This window comes from Notolepis coatsorum (assembly GCF_963971535.1).
Source record: "Notolepis coatsorum genome assembly, contig: SCAFFOLD_1883, whole genome shotgun sequence".
NCBI lineage: Eukaryota > Metazoa > Chordata > Actinopteri > Aulopiformes > Paralepididae > Notolepis > Notolepis coatsorum.
The window spans coordinates 15,001-32,510 of NW_028170919.1; the positions used below are offsets into that span (position 1 = coordinate 15,001).

The 17,510-nt window shown below is 47.7% G+C and overlaps 1 protein-coding gene across 1 annotated transcript in view; it reads right to left on the minus strand.

The window, feature by feature from the left end:
* Window positions 1-17,008, minus strand: part of LOC311248374 (high-affinity choline transporter 1-like) — a gene marked incomplete at both ends in the record, with an annotated part of 28,410 nt that extends 11,402 nt beyond the window's left edge. The window contains 2 exons of the mRNA XM_084339265.1: window positions 16,060-16,203; window positions 16,868-17,008. Coding sequence (XP_084195391.1) covers window positions 16,060-16,203; window positions 16,868-17,008 — 285 coding nt within the window. The remainder of the gene's footprint in view (window positions 1-16,059; window positions 16,204-16,867) is intronic.
* Between the last annotated feature and the right edge of the window lie 502 nt (window positions 17,009-17,510).

Genomic DNA, 17,510 nt, shown 5'->3' on the forward strand with positions numbered 1-17,510 from the left:
TTTGCTGGTGATTGGGGTTGCGGGAAGATAATGCCACATTTGCCCAAACATCATCCCAGTCAAACTCGGGGTCCAACTCCGGGATATCCACACGCCAGATTGTATCCAATGATAAATTTTTATACGTGGATTGAATTAAGAGCGTATAAAAGTCTGAGACAAACCCTCTGGATGTCGTTCTGTCCACTATGAGCCTGAGGAAGGGGTGTGGTTGCAAAGCTTGAGCCCACGGTACGCCATGCGCCCTCAGTGCTGACCTTAGTTGAAGGTAAAGAAAGAAGGACTCGCCAGGAAGATCATAAAATTCTCTTAAGTCCTGAAACGCACGGAGGCCGTTCTTATCATAAATATCCTCCAGAGTATGCACTCCCCTCCTTTGCCATTGAGGAATATTAACCGGCTTGTGTCCAACAAGTAATTGCTGGTTATTAAAAATTGGGGAGTCCAGGTGCCAAGGGCATTTAACCCCACACGACCTCTGTACATTACGCCACGTTTGGATCACGTGAGTAATGATCGGTCCATACCTCAGCCGGCATTTCGCAATAGAGACAGTGGAGTACACTACATCCTGCAATCTTAGCGGAGACACCGCCGCCGCTTCTAAGGAGCGCCACGATACAGCCTCTACAGGGTCTAGCCAGCACATCAGAGGTCTCAGTGAAAAGGACCAGAAATAAAGTTTAAAATCAGGGATTGCGAGGCCCCCATCTTGTTTCCTACGTTGAGTAGTAGCCCTTTTGATTCTCGGGCGTTTGTTATTCCAGACAAACTTAGATACCATCGATTGTACCTTGCGCCAGTGGTCTATTGGAGGGGGCAGGGGGAGCATTGAGCTAATAAAATTTATCCTAGGCAGGATGTTCATTTTGATTATGGAAGCCCGGGCTTGTAAGGAGTTAGGAAGGGACGACCACCTGTCTAGATCCTGGCGTATTTTATCATAAGTACCCGTGAAGTTGTACTTAGTAGTTTGGTTCAGCGTGGGGAATATCTCTATGCCCAGGTATTTAAAATGTTCTACTATGGGGATATCAGCTGGTAGTCGTACCGCCTTGGCCAGTTCATTAAGAGGTAGGCAGGCTGATTTGTTCCAGTTAATCTTAAAACCTGACAATTTACCAAAGTCGTCGATTATCCTCAATAATTTTGTGGCCGACCGGGAGGGGTCGTCCATGAAAATCAGCAGGTCATCCGCATAGAGAGCAATTTTGTGTGGAGTATTGTTGACCATTATGGGGACGATGTCCTCCGATTGCCTAATAAATTGGGCCAAAGGTTCGAGGGAAAGCGCGAACAGTCCCGGGCTCAGAGGGCAACCCTGTCTAGAAGATCTGGAGACTGGAAAGAGTGTGGAACAGTTTTTGCCTGTCAGTATCATCGCAGACGGCGAGGCATACAGGACTTTAATCATATGAATAAAACTCTTTCCAAGACCCATGACCTCAAGTACCTTCCACAGGTATGACCACTCAAGTCTGTCAAACGCCTTCATGGCATCCAAAGACAGAACTGTGGATGGAGTTGTATTGTCTTTACTGTTATCGATTACATGCAACAGCCTCCTAAGATTATCTGCAGCCAGACGCCCCGGGATAAAACCAGTTTGATCGCAGTGTACCAATACAGACATAAATCTCTGCAGGCGACGGGCCAGCACCTTGGCAAACACCTTTAAATCGGCCCCGAGAAGACTCAAGGGTCTATAGCTACCACAATCATTGGGATCTTTGTCCTTTTTGAGAAGTAAAGAAATCAACGCCATATTGACATCTCTTGAGAACTCCCCTTGTTCGATAGCGTAATTGATCATATCGAGCATCAATGGACCCAGTTGGTCCCAGAAAGCTAAATACACTTCGGGTGGAATACCATCCCAGCCTGGCGCCTTACCCCTCTGCATTTCAACAATAGTCTCCCTCAATTCTACGAGAGTAATCGGTCTCCCCAGTTCCTTGGCCTCTTCCTCAGAAATGTGGGGTATCTCAAGCCCGCCAATGAACGATTCAAATCTAGAGTCATCCAGATTACCCTCTGAGCTATATAACTGTGAGTAAAACTCTTTAAAAGTGTCATTGATCTTTTTCGAATCAGTAGTGACTGCACCCTGGCTCGTCCTAATCGAGGGGATATCTGAGAAATGATCATTTGAGCGTATTTTCATTGCCAATAGATGGCTAGGTCTGGAGCCGTGAAAATAGTAATTTTGTCTTGTCCTATGTATTAAGAACTCAGACTGTTGTTTAAGTATGGAGTTTATTTCTTTTTTGACTATCTTACGTTGTGTGTTTAGTCGTTCATTATAGTCAGTTTGCAAGGATGCGTATAGGTCCGCATATAATGATTCCAGTCCTTCTAGCTTTTTTGACCGGGATTTTCGCAAATTGGAGGCAAATAGTGTGACATGACCCCTGATGAATCCTTTCAATGCGTTCCACAGGACCCTAGGGTCTTCTACCGTGCCAACGTTGATCTGCAAAAATTCAGCTAGTTTACTCCTGAACTCAGAACAGAAGTCATCGTTCTTTAGCAAGGTCGAATTAAAACGCCATCTGGGGGCTCTTGCGGAGAGCCTGCCAAAGGTTGCCGTAAGGAAAATCCCCTTGTGGTCTGAGAGAGCCAAGGGAACCAATGAGACATCGAAACTATCAAACATATTAGGGGACGCGAATGCATAGTCAATTCGAGAGAAGCTTTTGTGTCTGGCTGACAGGTGAGAGTAATCTCTGAGGGTGGGGTTGCATAAGCGCCAGAGGTCTGTGAGCCCCGTGTCTTTGGCCCACATCCTGAGGGCCTCAGAGGCCCGTTTCTGGTCGCTCGTTTCAGAGGTCCCGGACCTATCCATCTCCGCATCCCAGCACGCATTAAAATCGCCACCCACAATGAGAGCGTATCCATTAAGTTCCAACATATTCTTCGTGATTGTATTATAGAACGCTGAATCAAATGTGTTAGGAGCATACAATGCTATTATAGCCATCTTCCTATGCAAGAATTCAACTTTTGCTATAGTAATCCTTCCCTCCGTGTCCGACCATACATCCAAGATTTTGATATCAAGGTTACGTCTTGTAACTATGACTACTCCTTTCGTCTTATCATCGGCTGAGGATGAGGAGATAACGTGATATTGCCGATTTGCCAGTCTTGACACGTCACCTACCATTAAATGCGTCTCACTAAGGAGAGCAAGGTCAATATTTCTCCTCTTCAATAGCCAAAGGACACTGGCACGCTTGTGTGGGGCGTTAAGCCCTCCTGCGTTCCAAATTAAAATATTCAATTTAGCCATGGTCGAGCTTGTATAAGTGCGTAGAGAACATACCCGTGCAGCCAGGCTGAGTACAGAGGTGCCGATCCCGGCGGGCCCGGACGGTCAATCCCAGGAGTTCAGAGGAGGAACACTTACACATATATAAGACAACAGTACATAGAACACATAAAAATACCACCCCAGCTACAGCCCCCCCTCCTTCTACTCTAAACCCTAACCCACCCGTCCTACTATAAGTTCCTCTATACCCACTCTCCAATCCCCACCCTATGCCCCATCCACTGAGGATGGTCATCTTCCTATCACTTCCCACTAGAGACATGGATCAATAAGACGCTTCCCACTCCCACCCCCCTCTAGATAAACCCCTAAGTAAACCCCCACTAGTCCAATAAACACAAATATTATAAAATAAAATTCAATAAAGATATCGGTCGAAAACCACCTGAGCCCTGGCCCCAACATGAGACAACCATAATGGTAAAAATAGCCATTATTAAATAATAACTCTGCATCAACCTGCAGCCCTCTATTTCCGAATCTGCGCTTCAACATCACATTGTTATAGCCCAAAAAGGTATAGGAAAATTCAATACAAAATTAAATTAAAGCATCCCAGCCGATAGTCTAAGGCAGGTTCGGGTCACAGGTTAATTGTGCAAAATTGTGTGAACAGTGTCAATTAAACAATGACCAAAAAAAAGGAGGAAGGGAAAAAAAAAGGTTATGGTCAAAGTGCACCCCTTTAGCCGTCCCTCTGATCAGGCACAGCGGCTGAATGACCTAACCTATGTAAGAATAGAATTAAACACAATCATTCATTAATCAATCCGGGGATGGTAATAGGCAACACCTGACACCACCTGTCATCATACATTGTTTCAATAAAGATATCGGTCGGAGCAGTTAGTCCAAGGTAGGATCGAATCACAGTTAAATTGCTCATTCAAATGCCCTTAAAACAGCGACACTAATTATTATATAATTACTCAGCATCAACCCTGTAACCAACTACCTTGGAGTCTGCATATTAATGTCGCAACGTTATAGCATAAGTGGATCACGGAAAATTCAAAACACATTTAAGGATTAGCAGTTAGTCCAAGGTAGGATCGGATCACAGTTAAATTGCTCATTCAAATGCCATTAAAACAGCGACGATAATTATTATATAATTACTCAGCATCAACCTGTAACCATCTACCTTGGAGTCTGCATATTAATGTATCAACTTTATAGCATAAGTGCCTCACGGAAAATTCAAAACAAAATTAAGGCGAGTCAGCAGTTAGTCCAAGGTAGAACCGGATCACATTTAAATCGCGCATATAGATGACATCGACAATAGGAAAGAAAAAAGAAAAAAAGGAAGGAAGAGAGGGTAATGGCTAGAGTGCAAGCCATATAACCATATAGCCATGAAGTGCAAGCCATACCCGACCCAACCTGTTATCAAATATTGTATATGCATATTCAACCGACCTTGGCATCTACTTTGGATCACCAAAGCTCAAAACAACCTGGATATAAAAATAAAAAGCATACCAGAAGTTAGTTAGGGACTCGGTCACTCTTGAACTGTGCAAACCAATGTCCCTTTGAGCAGCAACAGCAACCAAAATACGTAACCATTAACGAATGTCTCAGCGCAGACCATAGTCGAAGCCCGCTGGCTAGCCCGAGGCTAGCGCGTAAGCTAGTGACGAATCCGGATAGCACGTTAGCCTACTATGTACATTGTTCAGCTAGCTCGTTAGCTTCCAAAGAGGCGATACACAAGTACGACCATGAGGTCAGCTTTAGCAAGTAACAGAAGTCATTGGGAAGCCCCGCTAGTTGGATGGGCAGAGGACAGTTAGCATGTCTGGGCATGACAGCAAGTGTTTGTGAATAGTCGACCTAATCAATGTATATAGGCCCAAACCGCCAAGTCACTCACCCTCCATAGATATCAAGCAACAGACTCGGGTGTCTCCGCGAGATATTCCTTCGCTTTAGCCAACGACCAAAACAAACGCTGACCACCGACCTTCTCCAACACAGATAGTTTCGCGGGAGCGAATAACGTGGGCCTCAGGCCTAGTTTCCATAGCTTAGTCAGGACCACCTTGTACTCGGCTCTCTGAGCTTGAACCTCCGGTGTAAAGTCCTCGAAAATGGCCACTTTGTGATCGCCAATCCTCAGAGTACCCCTTCTGGTACGAGCCGACCGCATGATGATTTCTCTCTGTTGGAGTCTGTTCAGCTTGACTATGATGGGCCTCGGTTCTTTGTTCACGCCGGGAGAAAACCTGCCCGCTCTGTAGGCCGACTCACAGATAGGAGGCGAGGGGAGGACGTCCGTCCCTAGTATCTTCTGCAGCAGTTCGGGCATGGTCTCAGAGAGACGGCCTTCACCGCTGGTCTCCGGTACTCCAACAATCCTGACGTTGTGGCGTCTATCCCGGGACTGCATCTCCTCCATCGCCGACTGTAGTTTGTTGACTTCAGCCTGCCTAGCCAGCAGGGCGGATTCAAGACCCGCCATCTTCTCACACTGTGATGATACCTCCGTCGTTAGCATGGCTAGTTCGTTAGCATTAGCCGATGAGGCAGCGTGAATCGTCTCCATCTTGTCTGTCAGCGGGACTACCGCCAGCCATATTTCTTCTGATATCTCACGACGGAGGCTGATACAGAAATCCGCCAACACTTTCTTCTGTGCTTCAGCGATGCGTGCCTCAGATTCTGCGTGTACTTTCTTCTGTGCTTCAGCGATGCGTGTCTCAGAGTCTGCGTGTAGCTTGGTCATGACCAAGAGTACAGCTTCGCTTAACTCCCCGACAGCGGGAGACGGTGCGGCCATGCTCGGCGGTGTCGGTGTCGTGCCTAATTCTTTCATGGCTCTGGTTTCCACCCCCGCCATCGTAGAAAGTCGAAAAAAGTTGTTGAATGTATACTAAACACGACGACCTAGCAAACAGATAAAAAACAAATAAAAATAAAATAAAGACTAATGGGGAGAAACGTATATTCAGCACGGTAGAAGGGAGCTCCTGTGAAACACGTCTACTCCATGATCGCTCAGCTCCCTACCTCTCTCCCCCTCTCTTACCTGTCACTCCCTCCTTCCATCACTCCCCCTCTTTCTCTCTCTCTCTCCCCTTCTCTTTCTCTCTCTCTCTCTCTCTCTCTCTCTCTCTCTCTCTCTCTCTCTCTCTTTTTCCCCCTCTCTCTCTCTTTCTCTCTCTCTCCCCCTCTCTCTCTCTCTCCCTCTCTCTCTCTCTCTCTCTCCCCCTCTCTCTTTCCCTCTCTCTCCCCCCCTCTCGCTTGATTATCTCTGTCCCCTTCTCTGTCTCCTTCCCTCCTTCCCTCTCTCTCCCCCTCTCTTAATACTTGCTCCCTCCTTCCATCTCTCCCCCTCTCTATCTCTCTCCCTACACTCCCTGTACCCCGACTCCTCGCTTTCACTTCTATCTCTTCTCTAACTTTCTTTCTTTTCTCTCTCTCTCTCCCTCTCTCTCTCTTCCTCCTTCTCAAATAGGAGGCGTTTGGGCAGTGCAGAGTATGGCATATAGTGTGATGTGTTTTATGGGTTGGGACAGGTCTGTTCCAAAGACCCCCCCCCCCCCCCTCTCCTGATTTTCCTTTAAACCCCCCCCCCCGCAAAGACCCCCCCCCCTCTCCTGATTTTCCTTTAAACCCCCCCCCCCCCCCGCCCCATTCTGCATGTTTTTCTCTCTCTCTCCCTTTTTCCCCCCTCTCTCCCAGTTCCCTTCTGCCCCCATTCCATCCTTTGCCCCGCTCGCTGAGCCCTTCTCTCTCTACCCCCTCTTCCTTCTGAGGACCGGCATGGGGATACATGTTTTCCCTCTGGCCTGGTCCTCTCTTGGCCGGTTGGCGATTTCATTGCGGCCTTTTTTCTTGTCCTGGTATTGTGTTTAGGTTGGGGTCCTCATGTCAGTGGACTGTGGTATGTCTGGTTATAAAGTTGTGTTGTTGTTTGTGGGGATTGCAGGACATATTAGGATACGCGCCGGTGACAGAGGGAAGAAGAAGAGGAAGGAACAGACAAACATGGTTCCTGGTTTGAGTGACAGTAGTAGGCGGGTGCTTCGGGGGTGTGCCGTGGCAATGATTTGGTTGTGTGTGTTGATCGGTACTATAATGTATGATCCATATCTGCGACCTGAACAGCCAGAGGTGGTGATAGTGGGTAGGAGGTCGCAGCCAGACCGTCGCGGTAATCTGTTTTTGGGGATGGCGAGGACTGTGGCTAAGGCAGCGAATAGGTCGGATTGTTATGTGTGTGGCTTGGCCCCGCTGGCGGCCGACGCAGGTCTTCCTTTGATTGCGCACCCCTTAACGAAGTGTCATGCCAACGTGTTGAGGGACGTGCCTCTCTCCGGCCCATGCGACGGGGTGGGTCATGATAAGATGTTGAGGTATTTGGGCCGGGGGTTGGGGTCGAATAAGGCGATAGGTTTTGGGGGTTAGGGAGGGGATTAGGCACCCCGAACCTCTAGCCTTCAACAGGCGGCAGTGGGCTCGCAAGAGTCTGGGCGCACGTTAAACACAAACCTATAGTGCTGGGGAGAAACTGAAGGCCCTCGTGCGTAACGAGGTATGAAATAACATACCACTGTGGCACCGCCTAGTCGGCCCAGGAAACGTCGCACGTAAGTTGGTGTGGGCACTGGGTGGTACGTGGGCGACAGTCCACACCTAGGAGCAGGGCGGTGCACCGGAGGGGGCACAGCTCCTGCCGTGAACAGGCAAGGCTGGCGAAAACGGTCAATATTTCCATGCCCAGAGCAAGCGGGGTGGGGACAAGACCGTCGGTTTCTAAACTGAGTGGCTGATAGGTACTACGGACAGTCAGCCGCTTGGGGTCCTGACTTGATGACGGACTATGAGGTCGCTATCGACTGGGTCGCCAGCCGGTTGGGAGAGCGTTATGGCAGAGACCATAAATGCACCTGGCTCAATGTACAGTCAGGCCACAGTAACCTTACTAGCCGATACAGGGTTAGTAGGCAAGTTGTGCTTCTGTGATCAGTGTTTTTGAAAAGAAAATGCTGGGAAGCAGAGGGATGAGGGGTGTCAATTCAGAGGTATCTGGATTGTCTCTCCTAAGATTGGAAAGGGACCCAGCCTTAAACTGCACCTGAAGGTAAAATAAGGGGACTTCTTCCGTTCATGTGAGGAGACCTTACCGCCGGAAGTGGAGACCTGCATCTCTGTTGGGGGAGAGGGGCCGACGTCGGACAAGGCAGTCCTAAGAAAGGAGCTGGTTGTTGCGTCGTAGCGGACTGCCTAAACCTTACGGGGAGAGGTGCATCTAAGTAGGGGAAGGAGTGCATCCGAACGGGAGGAGGGTACTCTTAACTGGAAGGAGGTTAAAAGGGTCAAAGCGGAGTATGCGTACGCGGCGTTGCCTATTAAGTGGAGGGGTAGGTGTGCATTGGGGTATTTGGTGCCAGCTATGAGGGTGTCAGATGTTTTGCCGACGATTCCCAAGTCAAGGAGGAGGAGGATGATGGATGCGGACCATTTTTTCAGGGTGGCGTTTCCCTGGTGGGGGACGTATGCAAACATGGGTGAACTGGACCATCTAGCTCGCGTGTTTGAGGATATGACGGCTACGACCGCGAGAGGTATGGCCCTGGAGGCTCAAGAGTTACGGTCCTTAAGACTGATGGAGCTGCAGTCAAGGACGGGTTTGGACTTCCTGTTGGCGAGTTCAGGAAGCACGTGTGCATTGATTGGTCAGGAATGCTGCACATTTATCCCCGAAAATGACATAGGCGGCATACAGGAGGTTATAGAGCATTTGAAGAATATTACTAGGGAGATGCAGCCCACGCGGGAGGACTCGTGGGAGGGCTGGGGTCAAAGTTGGTTGGGTTATATAGGATGGACAATTGCTAAGTATTTGCTGTGTGCTGTGGTGATGTTTGCGGTTATAGTAGTTTGTGTGAATGTTATCAGGGTGTGTGTGACGTACGTGTTCAGGACTCTCGGCGCGGCTGGTTCTGCGTTGCACCTGCGTATGCGATGATGGTGATAAAGGATGGCGCGGAGGGTGGCAGGGTAGGTGTGGGCGTTCCGATAAAGCCGTGGTGCCCGGCGTCCGCGCTGGCGACTATTCTCTGATCTGGGTGGTGGACATTCAGGGTTGGGGAGTGGGAGGGCCGGGGCGTGCGTGTGGGTGTGAGGCGGGGGACGTTCCTGGACGACCGTGCGTTGCAGTTGACGAGATAGGGTTGTGTGTACAATTGTGTTTTTTTCCCCCATAGTAGGTACGTGTGGAGTGACTGTATGATGTGGGGCGGTGTACCCGGGGTTCGGTGTTGGGTCTGGTCGGCTATGCATGGCCGTCCGGCAGGGCACTGGACTCTGGGGATACTGGCCTGAAGGACGGGAGAGGTTGCCGGGATGCTGACTGCTGTGTACCTGTGGTGAGGTGGGTTTAGACCACTGTGGAGGGGCTGTCAAGGTCTCTTCAGTAAACAGGGTTGACACCTCACGGCGTGCGTGGCGCGGCGTCTGTGGCATTCTTTAGATTACCTCTGGGGGACACGTGTCTGGGTGACAGGTGTCCCCTGGGGGGTGTGGTACTAAATAATGGAAAAGAATGTGAAAAATGAATGTAACTATATTAATCAAGATGTTTTGGTTTTCCGAGGAGTATCAGAATTGGAGCAGGATCAAGCGGAAGTAAAGGAGAGCGGAGATTCAACAAAAAATAGGAACCCAGTGTGTTGACAGAGATCGAACGAGATAAGCTGTATCGTTATATCGTTATTTTCAAACAGATCACACTGTGTCTCTCTAAATATTTTAGTATAGTGTTGCCCGACATTTCCAATGCATAACGAATAGTGGAAATAACAGGGAAATGCCACTGTATTAAGTCTGGATGTTTTTGCTTTCTTTCTGTACAGGTGCTCGACTGGACAGGAGCTCTGAACGATTTCCATAACCAGCTGGGGAAACGGCTGTAATGAGCCTTGGTATAAGTATGAATGATAAGCCAGTTATCAATCCTTGTCTGCACAGTAGAAATTTGACAGTGTGAGTGTTTTAACTCAAGTAAGTGGAAATAGTGAAAGACAGAGAAACTTGTTTTTTCAAACGGTAATTGCAGGAGTGTTTGAAGTGGAATGAATGACAGTAACATAGGAAGTTCACCTTAGTGGAACATTGATAGGAACAACTGGAGCGGTAAATGCAATATTATTAACAATAGAATAACAACAACAACAATATGGAAAAGGGCCTTAGTGATCAGGCCATTGGGGGGAGAAGGCCGAGAGCCTCTGCAGACATTTCCCAGATAGACTTTACCAGTGATGATCTGATTGATTGGAATTGGAATATGGACTTCTCTCATGTGACCAGTACGACAGAAGGACTTGAAATGTTGACTTTGGTTCCAATACAGGGGAGTGAACCAGTGACAACGGTGTTACTCCAACCAGAACCGGTTCAAGCTGGAGTGTCCATTGCAGGCGACTGCAGTTTAACCAAGGTACAGAAAAAGAGACTGAGGAGGGCGGCGTTGTTACAGCGGTCCCGCGAAGTCCACTCTGGCCGGATGGCTGGAACTGAGACCGACAGCAGGTATGGAATACACGAACAGCTTCTACAGCCCACCCGTTTCCCATGTCCACCCTGCCCTCAGCACCGAAGCCAAGATGAGAGGCGAGAAGAAACACATTCCATTCGGAGGACACAACGACTTTGTGGTCAAACCCAAACACATGGTGATGGAGAACCCCTCCCCCATCAGCCCGTTCCAGTACGTGTGTGCTCCAGACAGCGAGCAGACCCTCCTCGCCGCCCCGGCCCAGTTCCTGCTGGAGACCTTTCTGCAGAGCTGCTGCCACAGGCTGTTCCCCAAAGCCGTCCGGAACAGAACCAACCCTGTGCTGTCCATCGACAGCTACCTCAACATCGGCCCAGCCCAGCGATGGGAAGTCAAACCGCCAGTGCTGAGATGGGGGAAGAGGCAGCATCCTATAGACAACAGAGAGCGTTTGTGACAGCGTTCGAACAACACGAGGCAGTTCATCGAGATCTGATGAAGACACAGCTGGAGATCGGTCAAGCCGCACACGAGACTCAGAGATTGGGACGAGAACTGGCAAGAAAGGCTGCGCTACTAGAAGCGACAGCTGTTGAGATCATGCTTCGGGCGTCTGACCTAGGCCGCCGTGATCAAAGAGTGCCCTGTGCTCCGTTGCCCGGACAGGGAACTGGGCCGCGACAGGGTGAACAAAACCGCAGGAGGGGTGAGTTTCTAGGCCCCTCCCAACAAGGGAAGGGCCGAGGAGAGGCAGCAGAAAAGGACAGGTATGCCCCTCTCTCCTCCAGGCAACAGGACATGCGACCAGAGGACAGGAGAGGGGTGGACCTGGCGAGGACTGTGGGATGCCAGCCGAGAGACTGCGGGGGTCGTGGTAAACTGGGACCGCCTGGGAGGCTGGCGGCGGCTGTGTGCTGGTATTGTGGGGAGATCGGCCATCTCGCTCGGTCATGTGACAAAGGGTGGCAACCACGACCAAAAGGTGGAGGCAGAGGCCGGAATCCGAATGGATTCCCGGTGCGGAAGGTGGTGTGTTGGACGTGTGGGGAGACTGGTCATATCTCACGGGAGTGTGGACAGGACTGTCAAGCCAGAGGGGGAGACCAGGAAAGAACTTGGCAAGACCAAGGTCAACCCCGAGTCCAAGACCAGAATGCGAACAATGGCCCGGCTAGCTCAGTCGGTAGAGAATGAGACTGATTAGAATAAGGATAGAGATGAGGATACATAGATAAGGTTTGATTAGGTGTGCGAGTTACTAAAATGGTTTGGAAGACTAACCAGGGTAAGTTGGGGCTATAGAGGGATGACGTAACTGAATATTGCATGGGCTAATCAAACTAAAAAAAATTCATGGTTTTAGACAGGAACAATGGAACATTTAATGTTAGACAGAGTTGGAAACAAAGGACTATTTAATTTTGTTGCGGGGGTATTTATGCCTCTAGATGATAGTTAATTCTGTTGGATGGGTGTGTAGCATGTAGGCACTCACAATTTTTGTTTATTTGCAATTTTCTTTGTTTTTGTTTGACTATATTTTTTAGGAACTGGCTGGCTGGGAGGGATCTCTCGCCGGTCAGGGATAGCAGGTGGTGGTGACACAGCGAGACTGGTAGGAAGTCTGATATAATGAGCTGGAAACTGAGAATGGACGGGAGCTGGTTCATGGTTTGTTTTCCGCTCATTAAGAGTCCAGAGGTAGAATCTGGGGGGTTGTGTCACATGTTGGGTTATGGTAAGTGTTGGGGAAACATATTTCTCTGTCTATAGAAAGCTCTGTAGGTTTTTGGTCGCAAATTGGCCAGATAGTGTTCATGTAGGGTGCAGACATGTGAATTTGATGATTGACTTATGGGAGGCTCTGCACCGGCTTGTTGAAAGCTGGCGGAGTGTGTGTGATGTGTGTTTAAAGGGACTGTGGTTTGTTGACCATGCACATAGGTTCTGTTGGTGATTGGCCTCGTCTAGAGCTGGCTGTCCGGACCGAGGAGCTGTCGGGAAACAAGGTATTGATAGTGAAATAATGAATATTCCACTTTTAAGGGTGTAGGTAGTTGTGTTGAGCTTGAGATATTTGATCTAGTAAAACAGTACAGCAAAAAAAATAAAATAAAAATGAGACAAAGGTGATTTGATTGAATGCTAACGTAAGAAGCTGTAAAATACATAGATAAATGATTTGGAGAAAAATGTATTGTCAAAATGCAGAACAGTAGAGAATGTATCTGCGAAAATAAATGTTTCCAATCTATTATGTGTTTTGTAAATAATAATCCAAAATGCAAAAAAGGACAGAGGGAAAATCGTTTCCTTCTGTGGAAAATCGGAACAGTACCGAGACCTGCACACAACAAAGGAGAGGCTGTGGTTAGCACAAGGTACAACAAGAAGAAAACGGTCAAAAACGAGTTAGCAGTAAAGGCTTTAGGCATAAAACAGCGATTGGGGGCCGTTTATCATCCGCAGAGCCAGGGGTTGGTGGAACGCATGAACGGGACACTAAAAAACAAATTGGTAAAGATCTGTCAACACACAGGCTTGAATTGGCTAAACGCTCTCCCTTTAGCTTTGATGGCTTGTCGTTCGAGCGAAATTCGCGGTCTGCGTCTGACACCGCACGAAATGATGTTAGGTCGCTGCATGGTAGTACCAGGTTTGCGCGCGACAGGCAAAGGTCCGAGTTTGGACATCCTGGACAACGACATGCGTGAGTACGTAAAATACATGTCAAAGATACACAAAAGTATTCTGGTTCATGTCTCCAGTAGACAGGAGCATGAAACCGGGGAGGAGGTGAATAGGCAGACTACACCTCAAATCATACCAGGCGACTACGTTTATGTAAAAGTATTTAGACGCAAGTGGTTTGGCGCGAGACGAGAAGGGCCATACAAAGTCGTTCGAGCCACCGAGAGGGCTTTACAAATTCAAGGATCGCCTATGTGGTTTCACGTTACTCATTGTGTAAAAGCAATCAATACGGACCAAGAATGGGAACCTGAACCACAAGACCTTGAGGTAAAACCGGGGCGTCGCAACCGTTACACGAAGGCGAAGTGAAGGCGGCGCTAACCCCAAACGATGGGGAAGACCCGGATGATTATGGCGAGCCAGACCGAGGGGGCCACGATTGGCCACCAGTAGAAGATGAAGGTTTTTTACAGGAACCAGACAGAGGAGAAGATTATGAATTGGAACATAATAATTTCTCCTCTGTGGACTTGGAGAAGGTACCAGAAGAACCGGAGGAACCAGTGCTTAGCACAAGCCCGGAACAAGATACTCGACCAAAACGAGTCATCCAGAAGCCTAAACGGTATACATAGGCGAAAGAAGGGATAGTGTAACTGATAGGCCTTGGAGAGGGCGTGTACATATTAATTTTTCATTTTTCATTAGCTGAGCTCTCTCCTTTTTTAGAAATGTTTAGATAGTAAATGCAATGTAAGGTCTTTTCTTTCAGAGTGAATTGCACAAAACAGACACATTTGGTTAAAAAACACATAAGTATAGTCTAAACCTGGTAATTGGTACGATCATCTTTTTGTATAAAGGGACGGACCTAGACTGAAGTGAAATTGATATAACTGATACATTGTGTATAACCGGCAAATGAGTGGAAATTGTTAAACGGTGTGAGTGAATAGAGAACTGTGTAAACAAAAATGGATTCATAGTCGGTCAGTGGAGGAGGGAGCTAATGTGGGTGTTGAAAGCAATTGATACTAACAAATATGGAAAATGAGTCAGAAGGATTCTGGAAAGGTTTGGCTCTGAGGAAATTAGGCTAAACAGTAAGGTTAAGGTAATTGTAAACAGTTTGTTTGAGAAAATACTAACAAGTATATTGGGGATCATTAATCCCCAAACCGGGGAACTGTGGTAGATTTCCGTCAAAAAGCAAACTGTGTATATGTACAACAAAGCAGAATGGCAAAAACACCAACAGGTAAAATACATTCACTATTTTCCCTCGCTCCTCTACCTCTATAAACAAAAGAAACGAGACACATCGCTGATTTGATAACGCAGCTGCTTGGCTCAAGACTTCCTAAAAGGGGTGTTGAAGCAGGCAGATGCTGATTGAGTGAGAGATAGTGTCTCGTTTGATCTTCCTGGGAAAGTCAATAAACATGGGTGATTTTACAACCCAGGGCCCTAGGCAAATGGTCCAAACAAATTGAATACAAAGAAACTGCCTTGAGAGACGCCAGATTGTCTCAGCTAAAACAAAGCAGCAGTTGATCAAAGAAAAGACCATTTGAAGCCACTCCGTGACCTAAATTAGTTCAAAACGTCACGGTAGTGAGTTAGCCAATGAGAGCTGAGAATAAGTGTTCTCCAATAGAAACGCTCGAGGCGAGTTTTGGAAACGCCCGCTTGCCGTAAAATTAGAGGCGGAGCCTAAATTGTAGATAACCAAAACTCCTCGCCAGGAGAGACAAAAAAACAACCCACAGACCCAGGAAGCAACAAACACACCCTTTTTCTCCACTAGATATTGAGGACCCTGCAGCAGAGAGACGGACGCAGCAAAAACATCTTTGAAGAACGAACAACGAGCAGCTACAAGCTTTTTAGATATTGAACGTTTAGACTGAATTCTACTGACCTTCGGCATAGCGACTGCTCCCGGTAGAATTCATTGCACCATTCTTTCAAATATTTGATTTGTAATCTGATTGAAATCCTTTTTTCATTAAAAAACGGATCCTTTTTCAAACTGCTCCGACTTCGCTTCATTTCAACGGCCGCGCCGTGTGCTCTCTCAGGGTAAGCAGAAACCAGATTAAACATTGGTTATCTGCATTTGGAAAGAGTAGTTCTTCTAAGAAGCTTTGTAAGGTTTAAATCACAACGCAGAGTAGGAGTTAAAGCTAGGAAGTTACTACACTTGTACACCACGCCCCCCGCTCCCACTGGCGCGCACCCGGAACAACCTATTCTAGCGGTCCAGGTTTGGAGCGAATCAGCGTCCCCGGGGACGGGGGACGGGGGGGGGCGTTCTCAGTAGGACGACCACACCCTATTTGGGTGCGATCGGGCTGTGATTCGACCCCGAATGGTTAGTGAGAAATCCCCCTAACTATACACACCCTCAAGACCCCTACGCTCTGCATCTAAATAAAGATTTTTAAAAAAGGAGACAAAGGGGACAAAGGGAGGGTATTGATTAGGGGGGGGGGGTTCTACCACAGCGTTTTCTACTCACGAACAGTAAGAAATTATCGATCCACCTCCCGGCTTTTCCGGCGTCTAGTGAGCCGACCCAGGGGGCCTGGAAGGTGTGGTTGAAGGCCGTCGTGGTGATGTCCACTGAGCTCGAGTTCACCAGGATGAAAGGGACACACAGCCACTACGAGACGAGGAGCAACCAACAGATATCAGGGAAATGGCTGCATTTATATAACAGCTTTTATCCAAAGCGCTTTACATTTTTGTTCCTCACATTTTACCCATTCACTCACACATTCATTGAAGAAACACACTCCTCAGTGTCAGTTGCAATGCTGAATAGGAGCACGGCATATCCGGTCGGATAGTAGTGAGACGCTGCCCTCTAGTGGCCGGCGATAAACTCTTCATTCATGGCGGAGGCGACCATGCAAGGTGCCGGTCACAATTGGCAGTGTTAGCGGGTGGGAAGCCGGTGAGCCGGGTGGGTCCTGGTCGTTGTAAAAACAGCGACTCCTACAGTTCGGTCGGGGTGCCTGCACAGCGAGGGAAGGCTCTAGGAGAGGTAGTGTGACCTTCCACACGTTACACTCCCCCAGTGAGAGTCCGCGCTGCCAGGTGAAAAGAAGCGGTGGGTGGGCTGGCTACACATGTGTCGGAGGAAGCATGTGATAGTCTCCGCCCTCCCGGACCGACGGTAGGGGGTAGAGTGCGCAACGACCAGGAAGGGGGATTGGGATTTGGCATAACGACTAACATTGGGAGGGGAGAAAAACGCAAAAAGAGAAGGGGGAAAAAGATAATTCAAAAAAGAAAATAAACACAAATGGTTGATAATAACTCACTAGACTGACGAACATGAGGATGAGCTGTATGACGTCGGTGTAGGCGACTGAGTACAGCCCTCCCAGCAGGGTGTAGGTGATGGCCACGGCGGCTGAGATCCAGATGCAAACTGCATACGGCAGGTCCAGAATCACACTCATGCTGGCACCTGAACAAACCACAGTATAACACAATAATAATAATTAGTGCTGTCAGGCGATTAAAAAAAATGTATCTAATTAATTACAGGATTTGTAATTAATTTATCTAATTAATCGCATTTTAATCGCATAACCATTTTATGCCTGATATTCTATATTCTATAATCATATTTCAAATTGCATGTGTCCGGATGGCAGAATTCAGTATACTGTATCTACAAAACCTTCTGTTTAATCATCTTCCATCTATTAATTTGCTTAGATTTTTCAGGTCTGGTCAATTTGAGCATGGTGTTATTCACAGTCAAAGATAAAAAAATTAAAATGTAATTGATATTCTCATTTGGTTCATTACAATTGACTCAAGCCTAGTAACAGACACAGTATTTCTGACACTGGAAATACATTCCCTGAGATAGATGTCCCTAGAATCAGATACCAAGAACATGCAAATGGACCATATAAAAAAAAATTCTGTAAATGTGTATTCTACGTTCTTATG